Source organism: Zea mays, chromosome 2 (assembly GCF_902167145.1).
Source record: "Zea mays cultivar B73 chromosome 2, Zm-B73-REFERENCE-NAM-5.0, whole genome shotgun sequence".
NCBI classification, from domain to species: Eukaryota; Viridiplantae; Streptophyta; class Magnoliopsida; order Poales; family Poaceae; genus Zea; species Zea mays.
Window position 1 is genome coordinate 204,420,606 of NC_050097.1, and position 22,724 is coordinate 204,443,329.

Consider the following 22,724-nt stretch of genomic DNA (forward strand, 5'->3'; position numbering starts at 1 on the left):
CCCCAGTGTGATCTAATGGCGTTCCTACTGTCTAGGCGCATTTCCCCTTCATCTATTCCCTTGAGCGTATGGGCAATTTTGCTAGCGTGGAGAATAAGAAGCGGTAGCCCCCACACGGACGATAATATGTGGTTTAGGTTGAGGTTGTTCATGGGTTCCTTGCTATGCTGGTGCAAACAGAATTGTGCTACATACGCGTATGTGGAACCCAACAGGAATGTATAGCAGGATAGGAATGCAAGTGATACCTTGCATTGCTTATAGTGACTGTTCTCTTCATAACCTCAGCCTATCGTCCCCTTGTGCGCAGCGATGAAACATGGGAGATCACACTGACAACACCGACCACATCTACAATAGAAATGGCGAGGGCATTAGCACTGTACGCATGCTACCTGTAACATGTAAACCATTATGCCTAGAAGAGTACCTGTGAAATATTCCTTGTAGTCCACACGCGCTTGGAGTTGTTCTATGGGAGTGAGGTTATATGTGCAAACTGGAAAAGCAGGGGGGATCTGGAGGACAACTTCAACCGTAGTCCACTTTGTAAAGCTGATCATGTTGCAGTTTTCAACCGGTTTGTAGAACCTGTTAGCTTTCCTGACTAAGAAATACTTCAGGTTGTATACCGCTCCCTCATCAAGCAGCGCACTGAACTGTTGGCATAACGGAGGATAGATCTGGGCATGTATGCTGTTTTTCTAACAAAAGGAGGTAACATTTTAAACAACACGCAAGAATTGCATAGAACATTGTATATCATGTTGTATAAGCTGATGGTTATTATGCATGCACAAGTATTAGACCAGTATACAGATGGATGTACCTCTTCATCAAGCAAAACAAGATCAGTATGCAGGAGCCTACTGTCATCCTGAGGATCAAGGAATTCCCAAAGCCTAGAGGCACGCACACACAAGCTATGAGAGCAGTCTCCAACCATAAGGCTAGGTATGAGTATGTCCCCCATCTGCAGTAAAGAAGCAGCGGTCAGTCATTTCCAGGGAAATAAGCAACCAACAAACATTACACTCGATATTGATAAGGGCAATATGTTCACCCAAAAAAATATTTAGGATAGGAGAAACATGTCAGGTAAAGTTAGTCCAATATCATTGAGTAGGCATCTACCACGAATGTTGTATGACAAGATCTACTGGAGCATGCAGACATAATGGCCTCCCTTTGTAAACTTGCCACATATAGTTCTTGCATGCCGGTAGGCTCATAGATGAACGGTATAGGAGATAAAAAATGTTTTGCTGGGGAAGCAACTGTACAATAGAATAGGTACGATAACTAAACGCGTTGCTGGTATACACATTTTTATTTTACATATTGGTTATGTACAAGTCTGAGTTGATCATGCACTAAGAAGTCTGTAGGGGGTCCGCATCAACGGCCCGCAACACCTCCCGGTAAACAACGTTTCGAGTCTGTGATCCGCAGGAACCATCAGGATTTTCAATCAAAATTCTAAGACCACTTCTAGATGTAACCCTTGAAACAGCGACGTAAAGCTGGCCATGCGTAAACACAGGTCTGTCAAGGTAGAGGCCAACCGTTGAGAGGGTCTGACCCTGGCTCTTATTAATCGTCATGGCATAGCATATCCGTATTGGAAATTGTCTTCTTTGCAATGTGAAGGGCCATTTCACGTCGGTAGTGTTAAGCGCAATCCTCGGTATGAAAACCTCTTCTCCGACACCGGAGGGCGTTAGTACTACGCATTTAAGAACACGTTGGCCGATCTCAGTTACAAGCATCCTTGTTCCGTTACAAAGCCCCGCAGTCTGGTTCAAGTTACGTATCAGCATGACTGTGACGCCTCTTTTTAGCACGAGTTTGTGGCAAGGAAAATTTGCTGCATTAATAGAGTTTAGGAACTCAGTAGGATACAACATGTCAAAATCAGGTATTCGTTCAGACGCCTTTGAGATCGTGTCGCAACTAAGGCATTGGACACCATGTCCAGGGAGCATTGAGACAATGTAGTCGTTTATTTTATCAGTTGTAAGGTTATTAGGACATACAATGGCGCGTGTAGCTAGGTATGTAGGGTCCATATATCTCTCTAACAAATCTGGGTAGACCTCGGATATGAGGGCCGCAGCGGCATCACCATCCGTGCGTATCAACAAATCTTCAGGAATCGTAACCCATGTAGGTTCGGACTCGTCTCCTCTTGTCATGGCTGGCAAAGCACCGTCGCCGATATCTAAGACCCATTTACTAAATTGTTCCAAGTCTGCACGTTCCTTCCCATGTAAAGAGGGGTTGGAGAGCCTCATATTTGTTCGTAGTTTTAAAACGGTTGCATGCTGCCACAACGGTGAGCTGGTAATCGATGCGTTCACTATGGCAGACCGTGAGCCTTTGCACACCACGGGTAGAATCTGGCGAAAGTCTCCTCCAAGCACAATAGGTTTGCCACCAAATGGGATGTTCGCATTTTCCGCTTTGTGTTCCGAAAGAATATCACGCATAGTCCTGTCTAGGGCCTCAAAGCAATGCCTATGGGTCATCGGCGCCTCATCCCATATGACAAGAGAAGTACGCTGTATAAGTTCAGACAACATGGTACCTCTCTTGACACCACATACACCTCTCTCATCTAGATCGAAGGGTATTTTGAAACGTGAATGAGCAGTACGACCTTTTGGTAATAGGAGCGAAGCCACGCCAGAGGAGGCAACAGCAAGCACAATTTTTTGCCGGGATCTCAAATGTGTGAGTATAGCGTTCCACAAAAAAGTTTTACCTGTCCCACCATGCCCACATACGAAAAATATGCCCGGCGAGCTGGAGAGCGCAGATTCAGTTAGCCTTTCGAAAATGAGCCGTTGGTCAGCATTCAACTGCGAGACAGCAGCGGCAGCATGGTCACGCAATAGCAATGGTTCAGACCTCAGTTCGTCGTTTATCAGTCGGTTGCCAAACATTTCGTCACCACAGGCCGATAAGATTGGCAGGTCATAGTCAGCTATGTTGGCACCACTGTTAGCAAACGTGTCCGCTAGTTTCCTCGAAAGCAATGTAAGGAGTTGTTCATGTGGAGCTGTGTAGCGTGGATCGCCAAGGGCCTCTCTAAGTCCACGGTGTATGTCATCGGTGAAGTAGACCCAATATTTGTCAAACAAAGCACGAACATTGCAAACAGGACAGTGAACGACAATGGTAACGAACAGCTGTCGAAGCTGAAACGCCGAGGCAGAGACTATTGCCTCATCAAATAGAAGGTTCCACTCATTGTCACCTTCGAGCAAACCACGTGCTTCGCAAGCCTCTCTGAACGTATCGTACACAATATCCTGGAAGGTTCTTACATCAACAAAGCTCGTTGCACCGGAAACAAACATCAAGAGCATGCGTAGATAGTATAGCTCCCCAGCTGTTGGGTGTACGTAGTACATGCGACCAATCTTGGCAGACGTCAACCTCCTTCTACGCCAACACCTAGTAGAAGCGTCCCACGACCACTCTTTTGGGAAATCACAATAAGTCAAGTGACGTGCATCACTATATTTTAGGTTTATTTCAAACCATTCAGTTAACATTGTCTTCTTCGCTGCACGGCTCAAAAGTAGTGCTTGTAGGTCTGCCCCAGGCTCGTATTGTACAATGTTTTTTGCAGGCAAGTGTACCGCCAGGCGTTCCACAGAAGGAATTCTAAAGTGTATGTCGAATTCGAAGATTCGCCATAGAGCCTCACATGTTGATAGGTATCTGGCATCTATGTATTCGCGGATCTCATTTGGCGGGGCTATTTGAGGCCCTGGAGATGCATTAGTTGTGTTCGCAGTCAACTCAAAATATATCTTGGCTCGATCACTTCCCTTGGTAACATATTTAAACAAGTACTTGATCATGTGTGTTTTGTTGCACCACTCAACATTAATATGTGCATTGTATTTTTTGAGCAGTTGCATATTGTACGGCACTACGCTCCTATTGTCCAATTTTATTCCACCTTTCACTACGAACCGACAATTGTTTCGCCTTCTGTAAAGGGTATAGCCAAAAGCGTCGATGATAGTCTCGTCTTGGTACGTCTTAGGGAATTTCTTAGAACATCTGTCGTTTTTCATGCATGGACACCGCCTGTTGTAATCACCGCATGGACCATGTATCATGAATTCATCAACGAGAGCATAGCCCAAGGGGTCAATGGCAACGTCAGGTATCTCAGCACATATGAAAACGTCAATGGCACAGGCTTCTGTCTCTGAATGAGCACCAAGCAGCCAAAGAAGACAGTGTATGTGTGGTAGGCCCCTTTTTTAGAATTCTACGGTGTAAATCACTGCATAGGACGGACTACAGTTGAGAGCAGGCAAAGTAATACCAAGGAACCATTCAATGTGTCAAGTTAAAAGGAAGCTCACCAGCGCGGATAGGACCAAAAATCTTATCTTCTCTAATGTCTGCTATGAATTCATCGACCTTCATATGGAAGACCCTTACAACGATATCGGAACGATCACATGCTTGCTGACCAGGTTCAAAGCGAAGGGCATCGACTATCTCCTTCCATTTAGGGTTGCATGTGAAGGTGACGAAGAGATCTGGCGGGCCGTATACTCTGCAGATGGCCATCGCATCCTGGTAGTTCATCACATGGTACCTTCGGCCGCCCGTAAAAGATGCAGGGACAATAACTCTTCCACCCACCGAGTCTGCACTGGTGAGACCCCTACCAATGGCGTCAGTTATCCCCTGTACGGATTCACAACGCAATTCTTTTTGGTGGTCTGCTATGAACTGCAATCGAGACGCCTCGATCGTAGAATACGCATCGACAGCTAGCTGGTTGCTTAGCCTACCATAGCAGGTGAATGGGTTCGGTTCGTTGAGCCTATAGTGTGAACGATGTCTAACAAATTCAAGCATTGTAACATACTTGCGGCATGCGACATCGCCTTCTCCCACGTCAGCGTATTTTATTCCAAGGTGATATCCACGATCACCGTAAGGGAAGAGCAGCGGGTACTGCAAGGCCATGTAGGACGGGTGCAAGCACGAAACATGTTTCAGACCGCCCTCTCTAGCGTGCACGAGGACGTCATACTTGTACTGTGAAGATGAGCAATCACCCACTATTACAGCAGCGAGCTCACCATTGGTTGGTAAGTTGTATTGTGCGTCATGACGTGTGTTACAGCCTAACAATCGCAATGTCACCTTTTGGTCGCCTTCTTCGTCTAAACGTTCTTTAGCAAAGCGAAATGCCGCGACCAGCTTGTTATGCTCATCTAGCATGTTAAGTAATAAACGGGCCACCTCTGGATCCGGACGATCATGGACATCAGCCTCATTCTCAAACATGCCCAACCTATTTTGTACCTCATGTTCAGTGTCATATATGTAAAGCTGTGCAAACTGTGGGCGCAATCCATGATTGGGTAGTAGTGAGCCAATGCGATGGTGTACGACGCCATTGATTTTGAAAACATAAGGTGCAGTACCGTTATTTATCGATCGATCAACGACAGCACCCAGTGAGGTAAACGCGAAAAGGGAATTGTACGAGCGGATTTGCCTAAGGAAACGTCGTGCACGACTATCACCATCGAATCGCAGTAGGTCACATAAAGGCGACGGTGGACATCTGTAAGGCTCTAAAACAATCTTACCTCCTCTGCAACAAAGATTGTACACAAGCCTGCGCTGCGAAACAGCAGACAAACTTTTGACCCGTTCCTGAAACCAGAAAACGGCGCCACAATGTGGGCACTCGTCTGATGGGCCACCATAGTATGAGCGATCTTTGTAGGTCTCTACAGGCAAAGATGTGTAAATGTTGCATGGGTTACTTTAGAAATATGTAGAGAAAATAATCCAGGTGGTACACAAGCACCTTTAAGCAGCTCGACGTATGATCTTTCAAGAGACGATGAGGTTGCATCCGTGCTAACTATAAGCAGAAAGTCGAGCATAAATTCATAGGATTTTTTACGCGTAGCACACATGAAACCTAAAGATTATTTTGAAAAGATGGACGGTAGGGAAAAACCGTTGTTGGCACATGCTCGTTCAGCAGACGCAAGCGTACGACGCATCCTCTGTCTGCGATGGTGTCTGTTAGCGGTGGCAACCGTTGTAGGAAAGTCTAGTAAGGACTTGTCGCCTACAAACGGCGTGCACACACATCTTAGCATGCGTATAGAGTTGTAGTAGATACAAGGAACATGAAAAGCCTGACAGTCACTAACCTGGCCGCTTTTGACGAACCAGCTGAGAGTGCAACGAAATCGCATAACGCGACGCATGTGCCGGCATCGAAGCGGATGGCTGATCAAGCGTGTTCATGTGTTCGATAGTAGCTGTTCAAAGACATAATGAATGTGTGGTTGTCTATGCGAAAGGGAAAGAGACATATTGCCCTAAATAAAGGCTATATTGAACCCAAAGAGCGCATAATATTAGTGCAGACTCCGCGAAATTGCCAAACGTTGGGCACTGGGGCTTCGACGGCAACACGCCATGTGCTCACATGTACCATCATCCATTAGCGACAACGCACACAACAACAGGGACGCCAAACTAACAGGGTCGTCTGGAAGGGAAGATGCTACAGGCATATCTTTGCGAGGAAGTAGGCAGTTGGCGGGAAGAGGAGGAGGTCCCGTGAAACGTTGGGAAGGCAGCTGATGTGCTGGACAGCGGCTCTTCGAAGACGAAACGGATCTAAACATTTTGGAGTGTAGAATTCAGTTTATGGTCCATCATTTGTTCACGACATTGGTGATACAGTTCAGAAAGACATCTCTGAAAAGTCACATAAGTTTATTTGTACTCTAATATGTTGGCTGAGCCATATTTTGTGTGATGAACTTAATCTTAGCCCCGGGGACAGCCTAGATAAATCTGTTTTCCCCAAAAAAGTATAGTTCCAAGAAACTGATGTTGGTGATACAGTGGAGGAAGACATATTTGAAAAGGCATATAAGCTAATCTGTATTCTAATATGCTGGCTGAATCACAGTTTGCGTGATGAACCTAATCTTAGGCCTGGGGATAGCCTAGATAAATCTGTTTCTCCCCAAAAAAGTATAGTTCAAAGAAATTGATGTTGGTGATACAGTTGAGAAAGATGTATTTGAAAAGTCATATAAGTTAATTTGTATTCTAATATGTTGGCTGAGCCATATTTTCTGCGATGAACCTAATCTTAGGCCTGGGGATAGCCTAGATAAATCTGTTTCTCCCCAAAAAAATATAGTTCCATGTATGCATTTTAGTCAAATACTCTAGGTGTATGCAATTTTATTCAGATTAGGTGTATGCATTTTATCCATGTATGCATTTTAGTCAAATGCTCTAGTGCTCTAGTACCTCATGCATTTTGTTCAGATTAGGTGTATGCATTTTATCCATGTAGAGTTCCAATAATACAGACATAGATATCCATGTATGCATTTTATTCAGATTGGAACTCTACTTCATGCATTTTATTCAGATCAGGTGTATGCATTTTTTTTCAGATTAGAGTCCCAAGAAACCAATCTGAATAAAATGCATACAGTCTATCCATATATGCCTGTATCTATGTCCTTCACCATAGTCTATCCATGTATACATAATGATATCTAAGGAAGCCCCCTAAGGTGATGATAATTGGTGATTTCTGTGCTTCCCCTTTTTTTCTTTGCTCAACAGTTTTAACCTACCACCTTGCTTATTAAACAGGAGACATATTTTTACTGATTCCCGTGTATTTCTTCTATACAGCTATTTGCAGAAGTTGATGTGAAGCTAGTCTTCAAGGAAATTTCTTCTAAATATTTACGAAAGCGCATTGTAGAGGTATTGCTTGCACTTGTCACCTAAAATTCCCCCCCCCTTTCTTATGTGATCAATAGCAGGATGCTTACTTCTTTCTATTATATCGACTTGCTAGGTTTTTTTCTGCTAAAAAAACTTGTTACTTGTTGGAGATCTAGCTTTATGTCCATATTTCTGAACTGCACTGTTGTGGTCATTGCAATCATGATAATATCTATCTTGACTCATCATGGATTTTCAGTGACTGCATTTATTCGGCATACATATATATGGTTACGTCTGTGTAAAAACAATAAAAGATCATATGTACTTTCTAGTTCTTACTACAAAGGATCTGACTTTCTTCCTATATGCGCATTGTGTTTTCAAATGTCCCTTTGAACTCTTTCTGTAGAATGTAACATTATTGTCCAGCAACTGGAAGCCAATGCGACAGGTATTAACTGCCACTGGCCATCCAAAAGTAAAGTGAAAACAAAATTATAGTCGCCATATTTAGGAGAAAATTCTGCTATGCCGAAACATGATATTAAAGAAACTAATAAGGTCAGTTTAGAATAGGGGTCCTCTCACAGTCTAGCATTGTGTATGTGCGGCAATGCCTGCTATACATGGCTTTGTTCTTCTATTGTGACTGATTATTGATTTTTCTAGTGAGCTACATCATTCTGTCTGGTAATCACAGTTCCTTGGGACTTTCATGTGATTTAATATGGAATTTTTTGTATGGAATATCAATGCCTCAAATTTTAGGGAGGAAAGCGAAGTGATGGACGGAGTCCTTGGGAACTTCGGCCCATCAATTCTCAACGTGGCTTACCTCCAAGAGCTCATGGTAGTGCTCTGTTCACGAGGGGAGAAACACAGGTAAGGTAATACACCTCATTTGAGAGTACGTTGTATTTGTCACCTCTGATTGTCATAGTATGGCATGTCTCGTGGTTTTATTTGTCACATATGCTGTTGTTGGTGTCTTGCTGATCTGTTCGATACCTGATGATGTTTACAGAAATTTGCGTGTGTGTTCTATTTATATCCATCCCACTTTTATTTGTAAGAATCCTACTTTATTACATCAAACATTAACTGTTGCAAAACTTAATTTGGTGTGTTTTATTGTGGAGTTCATTTCTAAATAATACATAACGCAACCATTAACTGTACTTTAGAGCATTATATTTTCTGCTGCTTTATTTATAGTCTGTTTCAGCTAGAGTCAAATGCATATTAGGTTTGCTACCTTATATATTTTTTTTCACTTATTCCTTTTGTTCGACCATACAGTCACTGGCTAATGGCATTGAATCTGAGCTAATTCATTGTAGATTGCAAGTAAAAATGAGTTGTCAAGATGCCATCTTATATTAAAATGTCTTGTCATTGAGCTAACACAGTCACTGTATTGTAGCTGTAAAATGTGTAGGGCAAAACGAATCACGACACCAGTCTGTTTCTCCCCAAAAAGGTATAGTTCCAAGAAACTATTGCGGGACATAGTAACATCTAAGGAAGTGCCACATGACCACACCTAACCTGAAAAAATGCAGACAGCCTATCCATGGACACCAAATCAACATAATAACAAAGAGAGGAGTGTATGCCTGTATCCATGTTTGTATCAAGAAAAATGGGAAACAACTATCCACGCATGCAAATAGAAGAGAAAGTAGCTGTAAAACGTGCAGGACAAAATGAATCAAGACACCACTCTGTTTGTGCAGCAAAAAGTAGAGTTCCAAGAAACTAATGTGGGACATAAGGACATCTAATCAACGCTGCAGAAGAGGGATGGTGGACATAAGGACATCTAATCAACAACCATCTAAAAATGCAGACAGTGTATCCACGGACACCAAATGAACATAACCAAGAGAGGGATGGTGGAAGGAGTCGCTCACCTCGAATAGCTGCAGAAGAGACCGAGAGGAGAGCCTGAGGACCTGCGCGTGTCTGCCCTGCTGGTACGTAGCAGATCTACAAGAACAACAGTTCCTATGAGCTAACACATATGATGCAATGAAGAGACGACCAAGAACCAACAGAAAAGAAATTAGCATCAGAAGAAAGGAACGGACGATGAGAACGACGGAGTCGAGGAGGAGAAAGGCGCTTCCGCCGGGTACCAGGCCGACGGAAAGAGAAATACACCAGCGTAGGGGCTCCATATATGTAGCAGAAAGCTGCGGGATGGGCGCTATGGTGAAGGACACGAGAACAGTGAGGTTGCGCTGTTGATAAAGCACAGGCGACGGGACGGAAGAACAGCGAAGGGGCTCCCCTCACCTAACGTCATGGGCAGATGCACCGGAGCACAGCGACGCGTGACGACCTCGACAGGAGATTTACAGGGGCGCAATGGCCTCGCTAACGGCGATTTTCGAAAATCGTAGATCTACAGTATCCAACGAGCTGTACCCGGTGCGTGCGCTTTTGGAGAAGGCGAGGCGGCGCACTCACCTGGCTAACGGCGAAGCGCCGGCCGCAAGCCCCCGCCGTCCTTGGCCCGTGCCGCTCCGTCGCAGATCCGGTCGCCGCGCCGTTCGTGGAAGACCCGGTCGGAGCCGCCCAGGTCGCGACACGACTCCCGGGGCAGGCGTGGACGAAGCCAGCTCCTCTCCCGCAGGCACGACGGCGGTCCTCAGGCGCGGACGCCGGCGCGTCGCCGTGGGAGGCCGTGTCGCAGAGGCCCAGGTCCGAGCCGTCCATGTCGCGGTACGCGGCGTTGAGGCGGATGCGACGCGCTGGATTGCTCACGAGCAGTGTTTGTGGCCACGGCGGATGCGACGCGCTGGATTGCTCACGAGCAGTGTTTGTGCCCACGCGTCAAACGTGCAACGGTTGAAGAGCCCTGAATCGCGGAGAGGGCTTGAATCCCGTGTGCCTTTTAACTAAAAGAAATTCTGCTGTCCAAAACGTCATAAAAAGATGACTGGAGGTAGTACAAGGTAAAGATGAACACCTTCAGGAAATATCGACCATGTGACAGGAAAGTAAAAAAAATCAAGACCACCAGCATAGCACAGAATTTCACTTCAAATCTCGGTCCTTCAGAGGGATTATTTACTTTCAAGGTCGCGTGTATACATCACAAGTGCATTTTTCTCATACATCAAAATCTTACGAAACACACTTACTAAAGCACCACCTGGCCACAATGCTGTACCTGGAGGGGTGCTGAAGCTCAAGGTTGTTTAAGACGTGGAAAAACATACGACACGAGGCAGTCTTCCATATCCAGCAGCAGAAACCTTACGCATGATGTATTCAGGTCAATTGGCTCTTCCCTGAAAACTACCAACTATACTCTTCCCCTAGTAAGTCAGAACCATAGACAAATACTTGTCCATACGATACCAAAAAGTGCGTCGAGAAGCCTATCTCAAACTGGTCAGATTATATGTTAGCCTCTTCTAGTTCGCGCGGAAGTCCTCCAGTCGTTGGCCTGAAATGATTAGATCTACAGTCATAAGCTACCGCAGAAATGTACCAGGAATCCAAGCAAATGCGGCATGCCAATAAAAACATAGATGGACATTTCAATTTTCAGATGGATATCTTTATGTTAGCCTAGCCTTGTTGATACTGACAATGTAGAGCACTGTCTTTTCTGTCTGACTAGTAGTTGTGAACTAGTGGTGCATCTGAATGTACATAACCATTTTCCCCACAAGTTTCACAAAAGGAGCCTTCAGAACAGTGTTAGCATCAGTGGACACTGGAAGTGCCAATATAGAAGAACATTGTATAGGATAAGTAGGTCATTTTACAATGATATAGTGTGACATCAAGCTCCATGGTATTGTTCGGAGTTGTAAAACTAAGATCCACTTGTATGTAGAGCTATCAACATTTTAAAACCATACTTATTTATTTTATGAAACAGAAAACACTTGAGCTAACAAGGAAACTGCAGACTTACAATCCAGTTAATATCTTGATTGTATCGTAGAAGAACCATTGCATGGTTATGACGGGTCCGACAAGAGCGATTCGGATGGGCAGGCTTCTTGTGAGCAAATTGCGAAATCCAATACTTTTCACAGCCTGAAATCATAGGGTGAGATCATTAGAAAAAGGTATGGTGGAGTTTGATGACAATGATTTCTTAGGCTCGAAAACTACAATTATATACTCACATGTATGATATTTTCAGCCTTTTTGTTATACAGGGATGAGACGATATTGTCTGCAGGATTCGAAACAACAGTACCGACGGCACCAGATATATAACCAGCCAGACAAGTAGCACCAAGTTGCTGGATCGTTGAGCAGTCCTCCTTTTTCTTTTGAATAACTTTCTGATATAGGAAGTCCACGGTATGCTCAAAAGTCGAAAACATAAGCATAGAAACTACAAGAAGCAGGAATGATGGTAAATAAGAGAGATATTATTCCCTAAAAGAAATTAAGATAAAAGGCATCCAAAAGATAAGAATGTGAACATGTTGAAAGCAGAAGATGCATTAATGAACTGACACAGTAGAGAAAAACTAGAAAATATGCAAACATTGCACAGAGGGAACTTTTTAATATGTTTGAAGTAGGGACAGGTCGCTGATGCTAATTCTAACACTTTATAGTCTAGTTCACTCTTCACTGAGCAGAAATATCATGATCTTCAAAAAACAGAATTGGCAATAGAGATACCAACATAGAAGTGATTGGTTCTCAAACTTAATAGCCAGGGGACAGGGTAAGAAATGTAACTCAGTCTGAAAATCAGTTAAGGCAAATAAGCTCATATTCATTCTTACAGACATATATGGAACAACTTTGGAAAGAAATAAAGTAAATGCTAATATCCAACAGTAATCGGACATAATGTAACATCAAGTCATATAACCATCATATACATTACTTTATATGATCAAACAGCATTTTGTGGAATGTAATAAGTACAGAATAGCGGGAAGTTCAATTACATGGAAGGTTCCGTCCCCAAAGAGGTAAAAGCCCCCTGTAAAAGCTGCAATAGAACAAGAAATATACTTTTCTCAGGATGGTAGATGAAGGCTTGTATTTTCAAGCACACGCGGAATGCATCAAATTGGGATAAACAATATATATCTTATTCATGATAGCTTACCCAGATAGGCCTTCAGTTGCATACACCCTTGGAAAGCCATCAACCAAACCTTTAGCGAACATGGGCTGAGTCTGAACACGGACTTTCACCGATTCAAACGGACACAGGCCAACATCAGCTATGATTTGAGCAGAGGCACTGCTAAGGAAGTATATGGTGCTCTTGTTACTGTCTACAAGCACGTCAGAGTACCTCTTCTTGAAATACTCATAGAGGCCAAACCTGCAGCCACCCTGAACACCATAGCCAAAAAATTTCCCTCCCCAGCCTCTCCAAAGTGACGAAGGTCCCTCTTCTTTCACAAGAACATTTAGTCCTGAAAATATACTGTTATACTTCATGGGATTCACCTGGCAAACAAAATGGAAGGAGAAGTAATTATACACTGCCTTTTCCCTGAATCAGTTCTTACAGTAGATAATCAAAAGGCATGTATCTGTAAGTCGTTTCATTATTTGATATCTACAATTACCCTTCAATTCCATCCTTTATTCCTTTCGAAAGCGAGGCGTGTTACTTTTATTTCAACATCTTTCACAAAGTTCTTTTACTGAAAGTCTGAAACGAATGTCCACGGAACCATTTCGGCGGTAAGTTTCAGGCACTGCTAACATATCACGCTCGCTGCTAAACAGAAATACTAGAAAACCCCAAATTCGCACAGCATTAGAAAACTGCAACCTCGGGTACTAAGTTACAAATCCATGAGGCCACGAGCTAACGGCCTCAGATTAAGCTCCCCCCGACTCCCCGGACCAAGGTGCCGCGCGGCAGCGCCGCAAGACTGCAAGTTGAGCACTCGGCGTCTCGGCCAGCCAAGAAAGACCCACTCACCTGCATATTGACCTTGAGCACATCGAGCGGGGTGATGGCGAGGTGGGTGGCGCCCGCCGCGAGCATCCCGCCGCCGGCGCACAGCGCGTAGTACTCCGGCGAGAACAACCTCATCCCCGCGGCGGCGGCCGCCCGCCTCCTCCCCGCCCTCGAGGCGGACTCCGCATCGTCCATTCGCGGCGGGCGGGCGTATGCGAATCGGAATCGATCGGCGTGCTCGCCTCGCCTGCGCTCCGGCGTTGTTGGAGACTGGACTGGAAATGGACCACGTAGCGCGGGGCGGGGCCGGGGGGCGCGTGCCGCCCCATCCCCCTTGTGGCCTTGTCTCACTTCGTTTTTCGGGCGTTGAACTTGAACGGCTGACTTGTCCAATCGGAAGGAGCTTAAACCCTAGCTTGGTGGCCGGCATGTCAGCGAGCGAAGCACGACACGTAACTGAAAAAAATCCCTGGGCCGTACAGCGGGGACAGCTGTAGCTGGGTCTGGATGGGCTGCACGCCGCACTTTGCTGAAAGAATAGGCCGGCTTTGTAGATGCCACAGGCCACAGCTTTTCTCCTCTCCAGATGCCACAGGCCCAGAAGATTCTTTCTGGCCACTTGTGGAAGTTGTTACAATGAGGTTTTATGTTCGTGTTCGATACCGCCATACCGGTGAGAAAAAAATATACGATAAAACGCATTAAACTTGGCACGCTAGATCTTCGAAATCAGAAAATAAAAAAAATGGATGCTAAAACTTGGTCTTCCATACAAAATCGATTTTGCTCAAGCCAAATGGCGTCCTGGCGTGCAGCAGCATAATCTACAAGCGATTCAAGCAAGGCAGGCATTTCGGATTCCGTAAAGTTTTGAACCACCCGATTTCTCACAATACATACACGGCCGTCTTTTGGTGGATACGGTAAAATAGAGGGACGTGGAACTATAGATAACATTATTAACAGAGTAAAATTTAAAATAAGAGATAAGATAGAGAATAAAATATGCTGTTGGAGATAGCCATGTCGAGCCCCCGAAAGAAAGATCAACGGCCCAAGCGCCCAACGGTAAAAAAAAAAGATAATCTGTACCATATAAAAAGCAAACACTAGCTGGTTTCCTGTATATTAGACCGAGCAGAGGACCTAATAGTGAAAATCTAGACTATATTACTTATAACCGAGAAATGAGCGGGGTCTGTGTCCTCACTGGGCTACACATAGGTCAGCCCCTGCTGATGGTGCAGTTCGTCGTGCCTCAACATTGGTACGCGCTGCAGATAAGCTATGAAACCCAGTAATTAATGGCGCTCTGTTTCTGTTATATGTCAGTAACTTAGTATGTATGGCATGGCATGGCATGGCAGCTTGTTTCGTCGTGTGGTTCAGGATTCAGGAACCATGCCGCAGTTGTTCGACGTTGGGCAAGAGGAATGCTCCGTGATCTTTCTTGCGGTTGCGCTGACGGTGTGGTCGACGATCTTCATGTCCGGTCTGTCCTGATTGAAGTCGCCGGAACCAATATTGTACGGTCGCATTTTTCTGAGCCTGTGTTAGGAGTGGCTACCATGTGGGGCCATTGCCAGGGAGCAAGTGAGTTTCTACAACTATAAGGGCTGATTTGGTGATTAGAGATCCCTAGGGGATCCATGGAGGAGGAATCTCCTTGCAATTCAATTTTGAATAGCAAGAGGATTTCTTCCCCTCGGGATCCCCGGTCACCAAATCAGCCCTAAAAGGACATTTGTATAGGCTAAGAAGGACATCAATTACCAATTATCAGAATACAAACACTGTCATTGTCTATTCTCTCGTCTTCTTCCTTCCTTTATCCCTCTCCACGCTCAAGCTAGCTTCCTCTCTACCCTCTATATCTGCTATTTCTCGCTAGAAGCATCTGTGACGCTAACATTTGGTATCAAAGGAGCGCAATCCTGAATTCCTGATCGTCATCCGCGTTCGATTGCTGTGGTCAGAATGGAATCCGCGATGCAGTAGATTTTGGAAGCTTTGGGCCACATGGAGGAGCGATTGATGGCAACGCTGGGAGGCAGATGCGACGCGATCGGGCAACGCAGCACGACGACCGTGGCAAATCTGAGGGGCGACCGCGTAGGGCTGGACGCTGGCGCACCCGTGGTCGTCGACAACTTCTCCTTCGATTCGTTCCAGGGCCCCACCACTTCCTCCATCGCCGCGCCGATGTACGACGACGACGTGTTCGCCTCTTCGGCGACCTCGGCGTACGATGACGAGTTCGGCTCTTCGGCGACCTCGGTGTACGATGACGTGTTCGCCACTGTCGTCCGCTTCGCGGCACCTTCTCCTTGCCACGGCGACGACCTGCTTGGTGCGTTTGGGATTTTCATCCCCAACCGCGAGGCGCTCAACGGCAAGGCGACGACCCACAACCGCTTCGACACCGCACCGCGCATGGAATCGGAGTCGGAGTCAGAGTTCCTCACCTCCCTTGCTGCCCAGGCTCCCTCGGCCGAGGAGGCCATGGTCGCGGCCGCGGACGCGGGGAGCCCCGCGAGGCTCAACCCGCTCCCCAACACCGACGCAGAGGAGGAGGACGAGGTTCTCACCATCACGCCCACCAAGTGTTCGACAATAGACCTCAACCGCAGCATCTACTTCGTCCCCGACCCGATCCTCGACCGTCAGCACCTACTCCAGGACTGCGACGGCAACCACGTCGGAGTCGACGTTGACATCCTTCCTACCTCTGAGTTCGACGAGGGTCCCATCTTCGACGAGGAGCACTGCTTCCACCGCAGCCTCCTGGATTCAGATCCAAACTCTTCCTACGACTGGGTCGTCCCCGTCATCGCCGTACACGGCAGCGACGACACTGAGCTGTCCCACAGCGAGGCCGACAAGGTCCCCGCGACCGCCGCGCTACCCAACCCGCACGAGAAGATCTGGTGTCGGTTCGTCGACAGGACGAAGCTGTCCGTCCGCCTAATCCACTTCTCCCTACCGTCGCCGGACCAGGCGATCGGCATCCCCACCGACACACATGTCTTAGACTGCACCAGCACGCTGACGAGCAAGGAGGACGAGGTTCTCGCCACTACGCCCAACAGGTGTTTGATGAATTGCTTCAACCTCATACACAGTGCTTTCAGCTGGGATGCAGTTCCACATCGGCAACCTTGGCCACCACCACATTTGCACGGTGAGTTTGGGTGTGGCCGTGCTAATTTACGTCCAATCCCATGGCCATCTTTCACCATAGGGGTTTATGAGGTTCTCAAGTTATACACCGGTAACTACAATCAATATGTTCTAACTCACTCTGAGCTTGAAGAGAATCAAATGAAGCAGTACAAATGGGAGCAGGAACTCATCAACGAAGTACTACCAGTAGAAAGTCGTCGACCTATGTTTGGTGTGGCTGTGGATTTTGCAGACTCTGATGGGTGCACAGAGGTGAATGCTTGCTCGTCGCCACCTTGCGGTTGCTGCTACGATGAGGAATTGGTACCCCACTGCTTAGTGAACATGAGCATGTTAATTACCCATTGCCACTTCAGTGTGATATGTTGGAAACATTGCTTTGAGTTTCTAGAAAATACATGGTCGGAAGTGGACACGGCTACTACACTGCATCTTCGAGGTACTGTTCAGCAACATGAGCTCCTCATTCTCATTTATTCAGGATCGTCACATATTTTTATCAGTGACAAATGGCAGCCAAGGTTGTTAGGTGTTCAACCATTAGATCACAGACTGGCAGTCAAAGTAGCTAATGGGCAGAGTGTCTCCTGTCCTCATCACTTGCCAGATGTTGGGTGGTTTATATCAGACTACCAGTTTCATCACTTGCCAGATGCAGAGTGGTTTATATCAAGCTACAAGTTTGTGAATGACCTGGTATTTTTACAGCTTCCACTGGTTTATGTCATCGTAGTTCGTGAAGTTCTCCTAAGGTCATCAGACACCAAGCAGGTGCAGGACAATGGATTAACACAGCAGCTAAGAAGTTCTAACGATGACCTGAAGTATGCCGTCAAGGATAGTTTCCACAACAACAACCAATTTCTGGTGTCCATATCCAGTAATGAGCAGGCATCTTTGAGCCAGTCGGCATGGCACTTGCCGAACAACTACCTGATGGTGCCCATGTCTGCTCATCAGAAGAAGGTTGTGCCCAGTTCGTTGCCATCTTGTGCAACAGTGCATCCCAAGAAGTCTATAACGCCAAGCTTGGTAGCCAAGCTCTTGGGTCTCGACGGATTGGCCTCGCCGGAAGGACGATGGAGATCAAGACAGCGAGTTCACCAAGAGACTTGTTCGATTCCGAGAGGTCCAAGCCGCAGAGGCTACTGCGACAGTTATTCAGACAGGAGTCTGGTGTAGATACTGAGATGCCTCAGTCAAAAGAACTGCCACGAGAGCAATTTAGTGTCCAAAAGAATTCTACCAGTTCAGAGAAGGGCATCGTCGCCACTTCATGTACTACCAGAGCGATTCAAGAGGTGGATGTCGAGTCTGAAGCTGAAGCTACGGTCCTCTACACACTTGAAGAAACTGATCCTACACCATGGGCGGCTTGAGGGCAAGCCGCATTTCAAGGAGTGAGGAATGTTAGGAGTGGCTACCATGTGGGGCCATTGCCAGGGAGCAGGTGGGTTTCTACAACTATAAAAGGACATTTGTATAGGCTAAGGACATCAATTACCAATTATCAGAATACAAACACTGTCATTGTCTATTCTCTCGTCTTCTTCCTTCCTTTATCCCTCTCCACGCTCCAGCTAGCTTCCTCTCTACTCTCTATATCTGCTATTTCTCGTTAGAAGCATCTGTGACGCTAACAGCCTGCCGCTGCCGCTACTCGAAACATTCAGCTTAGCAGGAGGAAAGGAGGAGGGGATGATCATGGGTCTCACAAGAGTCAGTCAGAGCAAGGGCTAATGGAGTACTGCCTATTTAGAATATATAATCGTCGTTCTAGATGATGGCCACACTAGAATAACTTAACAAATCTTTATTAAATGTTAAGTCATTCGTGATAGATGTGTGTATGTATGTATAACTAGAATATGATCAAATGATCATTTAGGTAATTATTTATTATTATATTGTGTTAAGTCATACATATTTAGTTCTGACGTCTTCCAACGTGAACTGGTCTTCCAAGAACCCCTGACGTCTCATCTCTCCGAACGTGCCTCTCTAGTATCCCCAGAGAGAGCAGTTTGCGTTTTGTGAGGTTGTGGGGGAAAGCCCAGCCCATGGGCCGCGCATGATTCCTACTGGACCCTGGGCCAGCTGCTTTATTACATGTCCTTTATACAACTGGCAAAGCGCCGAGCAGCACAGGGCACAGCACTGGCGGGGCAGCATGAGGCTGTTCGGCAAGCACGTGTTCCCTAGGCAGATCGTCTTGTTCGCCGCAGGGTATGTGCCTGTGCCTCCCCCGTCGTTCTCCTTCGAATTCTCCTCAATCGCAGCCGGGCGGCGGCGCGGCATCGCTGAGGACTGCATGCTCGATTAAACTGAGTTGCATCGCAGGATGGTGTTCTTTGGGGCGACGACGTACGACGTGCACCGGTCCATCAAGAACAACGAGCAGCCGCCGACCAGGGAGCAGATGGAGGCGCTCCAGGACTACATCAACTCCAAGAATCCAAGAGGACCTCCAAGAGATTGAGGGGAGCTGGGGAGGCCCTCCACGAATCCAAGAAGCAGTGAGGGGGCAACAAGCGGGTGCGTGCTATTTGTTCGACGATATCTCACTGAGGACTTCTGGAAACTGGATTGTGTATAAGAAACCAGTAAAATTAAGGCTGTCTGGTTGTAATTGTAAATCAGTAAATGGCTGTGTAATTATGAGACTAGTTGGGCATGTTTCGAGGATCCTCGTTCTCCGGTGGACGTACGTTCGTAAGGCTAATCAGAGTGAGGATTTCATGTCCCTATTTCTAAAAATGCCACGTCAATTTTATGGTTGAATGAAACATCATCTCTCAATAGAGAGTTTTATCTCACTATTTTATATATCAACATACTTCTTAAATGCTGCATATAAATAACCAATAGTATTTACTCAATTATATGAAGATGAAACAAAACACTCTCAGTGGAGGTTTCACACAGTTTTCAGACCTTGGAAACGAGTTAACATAGTTTCATCTCATGAAGCTCCATGAAACTCTTCCTTATTAAATGATGTGACATGTCATCGAAATAGCTGATGTGTCAAGCTAATAAATACATGAAACACCTCATGAAACCTTCATTGTGATTAGCCTAAGCAAACCACAGCGAAAGGGCGTATATGAAGAAACATCTCGATCAAGAGTAGCACGAATTTTTTGTTTCTACTACAACTTTATTCAGTAAAATATCACATCCACGGCGTTAAAGTAAAAATTATTAAGCGTCTAAGAAATTTCAGCTGATGCTCCATATATGTCACGCAATGACAAAAGCCGATCATTTCCCGCCAATCTTGGACATGAACCTTTTCTTCGACCTCAGCTGGAAAAAAAATCAAAATAAAGGGCGCAGGTTAGACGAAATGAAAGAATGACCAAATGGCACGCAGATATGCTGAATTGGTATATATATCGGATGAACAAAGAGTAAAACTACTGATGCATGCATGGATTCTCACCTCGTTACTGTGCCCACACTTTTTCTTGCGGCAGTTGGTTGCCCTGGGCGGAAGCCGCGCATAGCACCTGCGCAGGACAAAAAAAAAAAAACGGATCAAAGTTAATCAGCGCATCCATATGGATATGAAATAATAATAAAGCTATAGCAAAGCGAGCTCGATCGGCTGGCGTATATATGTGATACACATACTTGCGGCAGACCATCTTGTTCTCGTTGTACTTCTGCGCGAGCTCGCGGAGGCTGGGCGGGATCCCCATGGGGTAGCCGCCCCTGCTGCCGCCGCGGAGGCGCAGCTCCAGGTGCAGCGTCGACTCCTTCTGGACGCCGTAGTCGGCCAGGGTGCGGCCGTCGTCGTCCAGCTGCTTGCCCGCGAAGACGAGGCGCTGCTCCTCCGGCGGGATGCCTTCCTTGCCCTGGATCATGGCCTTCACGTTCTCGACGGTGTCGCTGCACTCCACCTCCAGCGTGATCGTCTTCCCCACCAGCGTCTTCACGAACACCTGCATCATCTTGCCCACGTCGTCCTTGATGCCCCTCTCTCTCACACTCTGCGCTTCTTACGGTTTCGTGGGGTGGGTGGTAGTGTGGTACGGAAGGACCTGTGCTCTCCCTCCCCTCTTTATATGGACACGAGGAGGTGACTTGCCCGCCGCGAAACAATTTTTATATATGCATGTGCGGAGAAATTGATTAAAAAAACAGGAGATAATTAGGCTACTTCGACCACTAAACAAAACGAAATCTACAAATAGCGAACGTGACTCCTACGAAACTGATGAAGATTCTCTCTCTCTTTTTCATTCGTCATCAATTGAAATTACTAATTTATACGTAGCACTAGTACTACCTGCATGCCTAGCTAGTCGTCCCAATATGTCAAGCCTGGGAGAATCATATACAGGTCTAAGATTCAGGGGATGTTTAAATATAATAGACTTAATAGTTAGTTGTTAAAAATTAGCTAAAGACATTTAAACATTCTAGCTAATAATTTAGCTATTATCTATTTTTATCAAATTAGCTAATACCTGGTTTGGATGTAGATATTGGAGCACAGAACTGAGAATTTGAATCAGCTTTACTAAATCTTGTTTTTTGGTTGCACGTGGAATTGAGACTTAGAAACAGAGACCCAATTTCCTAGATTTCGACTATAACTAGAAACCTTCTCTCCCAATATAAAGCCTCACCCCTCGATATTGTGTGGAATTAGACCGCACAATTCTAAATTCCAATTCAGTGACATCCAAACAATAGAATTGGAATTACATCACATTTCAATACCATATCTGATTTGTATTCAACCTAATTCAATTCCATCCCCTCCAATATCAACATCCAAACGGAGCATAATAGTTAGCTAGCTAATTCTACTATCAATTTTTTAGCCAACTAACTATTAGATCTCCTTAGTTTGGGTTGATCCTACATACACAGAAGCACTCTTCGGTTGACAGAATTACATGGGGCTCCTATCTTCTTCCTCATTCTTTTCACTTTATGAATTCACCCCACGTTTCTTTTTCAAAACAAAACTATAGAGTTTACCCCTATATCATCTAGAGGTGTTAATGTTATAAGTTCAAGTAACAAAAAAGGACTGGTTTTCACATGTGAATTTGCCCTGTGATTTTTAGGCAAATTGGGATGCGGACCTTGACATGGAGTCGTATGTCTTCTCTTTCTGGTCCACATATTTTTGAAAATTGAAATGGACATACGATCGGAAATGGTCGGAAACAATATAGTCTCGTACGAAAACGATTGTCGATGGGTCAGAAATTTTACCCAATTTCATAATCAATATATATATGACAACTACAATACATTGTTGACAAACATTTTTTATTTAACATTTAAACATGAGAGAGTATAGAAACGATGTTGTATTTACGGAAATGATAAGGTTACGAGACTCCTGTTACAGTTTTCAACAGCATCTGTGTTATGGGCCGCGCGGTCAGGGCCATTGAACGGCTTTTTTGGGCCAACTACTTCGGTCACGTGACATGCATGTCCTCCGTGCTTCATTGCTTGGGGTTCCCCAGCCCAGAAATTTCCTTCTCAGCTAGACACAAAACGTTTCTTTTTGTCAAGGGAACTAGACACAAACATCTGCCTCGGGATTCAGATGTGCGTCGCTAGGTGCTACTCCTTCCTTCCTTCCTTCCTTCCTACTGTATGCTGCTGCTTCTAGATATGACCCTTCACGGCGTCGAGCATGTCGTACGGGCGGCCGGCGAAGATGTCCTCCAGCCGCGACTCCCACCGGTCCAGCGCCAGCGCCGAGATGTGGGACGCGTTGGGGCCGTCAACGAGCTCGTCCGTTCTCCTGCACCACACTGATGAACACGCGCGGCATACAGATGGAATGGAGCACCACGTCAGCTAACTGCTATCCATCAGT

At 45.7% G+C, this 22,724-nt stretch overlaps 3 protein-coding genes and 1 long non-coding RNA gene across 5 annotated transcripts; 1 reads left to right on the top strand and 3 right to left on the bottom strand.

Moving 5' to 3' along the window:
- Positions 1–255: 255 nt before the first annotated feature.
- Positions 256–10,494, bottom strand: LOC103647643 (uncharacterized). Its single transcript, XM_020549129.1, has 5 exons — positions 10,246–10,494; positions 9,687–9,787; positions 830–973; positions 431–696; positions 256–351 (listed from the first exon to the last, which is right to left on the bottom strand). The coding sequence occupies exons 1-5, from the start codon at positions 10,492–10,494 to the stop codon at positions 290–292; spliced, it is 822 nt and encodes a 273-aa protein (XP_020404718.1). The 3' UTR covers positions 256–289.
- A 319-nt stretch (positions 10,495–10,813) lies between these two features.
- On the bottom strand, positions 10,814–14,073 carry LOC103647644 (mitochondrial phosphate carrier protein 1, mitochondrial). Of its 2 annotated transcripts, XM_020548553.3 has the most exons (7): positions 13,709–14,054; positions 13,097–13,224; positions 12,875–13,012; positions 12,711–12,754; positions 11,925–12,139; positions 11,708–11,832; positions 10,814–11,230 (listed from the first exon to the last, which is right to left on the bottom strand). In XM_020548553.3, exons 1-7 carry the CDS (start codon positions 13,880–13,882, stop codon positions 11,182–11,184), a joined length of 873 nt encoding a protein of 290 aa, XP_020404142.1. In that variant the 5' UTR covers positions 13,883–14,054; the 3' UTR covers positions 10,814–11,181. The 2 variants fall into 2 exon arrangements, with proteins under 2 accessions (XP_020404142.1, XP_008670370.1); XM_008672148.4 differs by having other exon boundaries at positions 12,875–13,224; positions 13,709–14,073.
- Positions 14,074–18,985: 4,912 nt separating this feature from the next.
- Positions 18,986–19,686, top strand: LOC109944601 (uncharacterized). The gene is made up of 2 exons (XR_002267702.2): positions 18,986–19,096; positions 19,211–19,686. It is a non-coding gene; the product is annotated as an uncharacterized lncRNA (long non-coding RNA).
- Positions 19,687–20,002: 316 nt separating this feature from the next.
- Positions 20,003–20,885, bottom strand: LOC100284418 (Ubiquitin-60S ribosomal protein L40-like). The gene is made up of 3 exons (NM_001370624.1): positions 20,507–20,885; positions 20,316–20,382; positions 20,003–20,179 (listed from the first exon to the last, which is right to left on the bottom strand). Exons 1-3 carry the CDS (start codon positions 20,824–20,826, stop codon positions 20,135–20,137), a joined length of 432 nt encoding a protein of 143 aa, NP_001357553.1. The 5' UTR covers positions 20,827–20,885; the 3' UTR covers positions 20,003–20,134.
- Positions 20,886–22,724: the final 1,839 nt, after the last annotated feature.

Bases quoted from the DNA above. Each gene is read 5' to 3' on its own strand.
- LOC103647643 (XM_020549129.1), bottom strand. From the start codon at position 10,494: ATGGACGGCTCGGACCTGGGCCTCTGCGACACGGCCTCCCACGGCGAC. The intron at 9,788-10,245 runs GTGAGTGCGCCG...CATATGTGTTAG, and splicing joins GGCGCTTCGCCGTTAGCCAG to CTCATAGGAACTGTTGTTCT. The intron at 697-829 runs GTACATCCATCT...TTAGAAAAACAG, and splicing joins TTGTTTTGCTTGATGAAGAG to CATACATGCCCAGATCTATC.
- LOC103647644 (XM_008672148.4), bottom strand. From the start codon at position 13,882: ATGGACGATGCGGAGTCCGCCTCGAGGGCGGGGAGGAGGCGGGCGGCC. The intron at 12,140-12,710 runs GTAATTGAACTT...TGCTTCTTGTAG, and splicing joins TTGGGGACGGAACCTTCCAT to TTTCTATGCTTATGTTTTCG. The intron at 11,833-11,924 runs GTGAGTATATAA...CTATGATTTCAG, and splicing joins AGGCTGAAAATATCATACAT to GCTGTGAAAAGTATTGGATT.
- LOC100284418 (NM_001370624.1), bottom strand. From the start codon at position 20,826: ATGATGCAGGTGTTCGTGAAGACGCTGGTGGGGAAGACGATCACGCTG. The intron at 20,383-20,506 runs GTATGTGTATCA...TGTCCTGCGCAG, and splicing joins AACAAGATGGTCTGCCGCAA to GTGCTATGCGCGGCTTCCGC. The intron at 20,180-20,315 runs GTGAGAATCCAT...TTTTTTTTCCAG, and splicing joins AGTGTGGGCACAGTAACGAG to CTGAGGTCGAAGAAAAGGTT.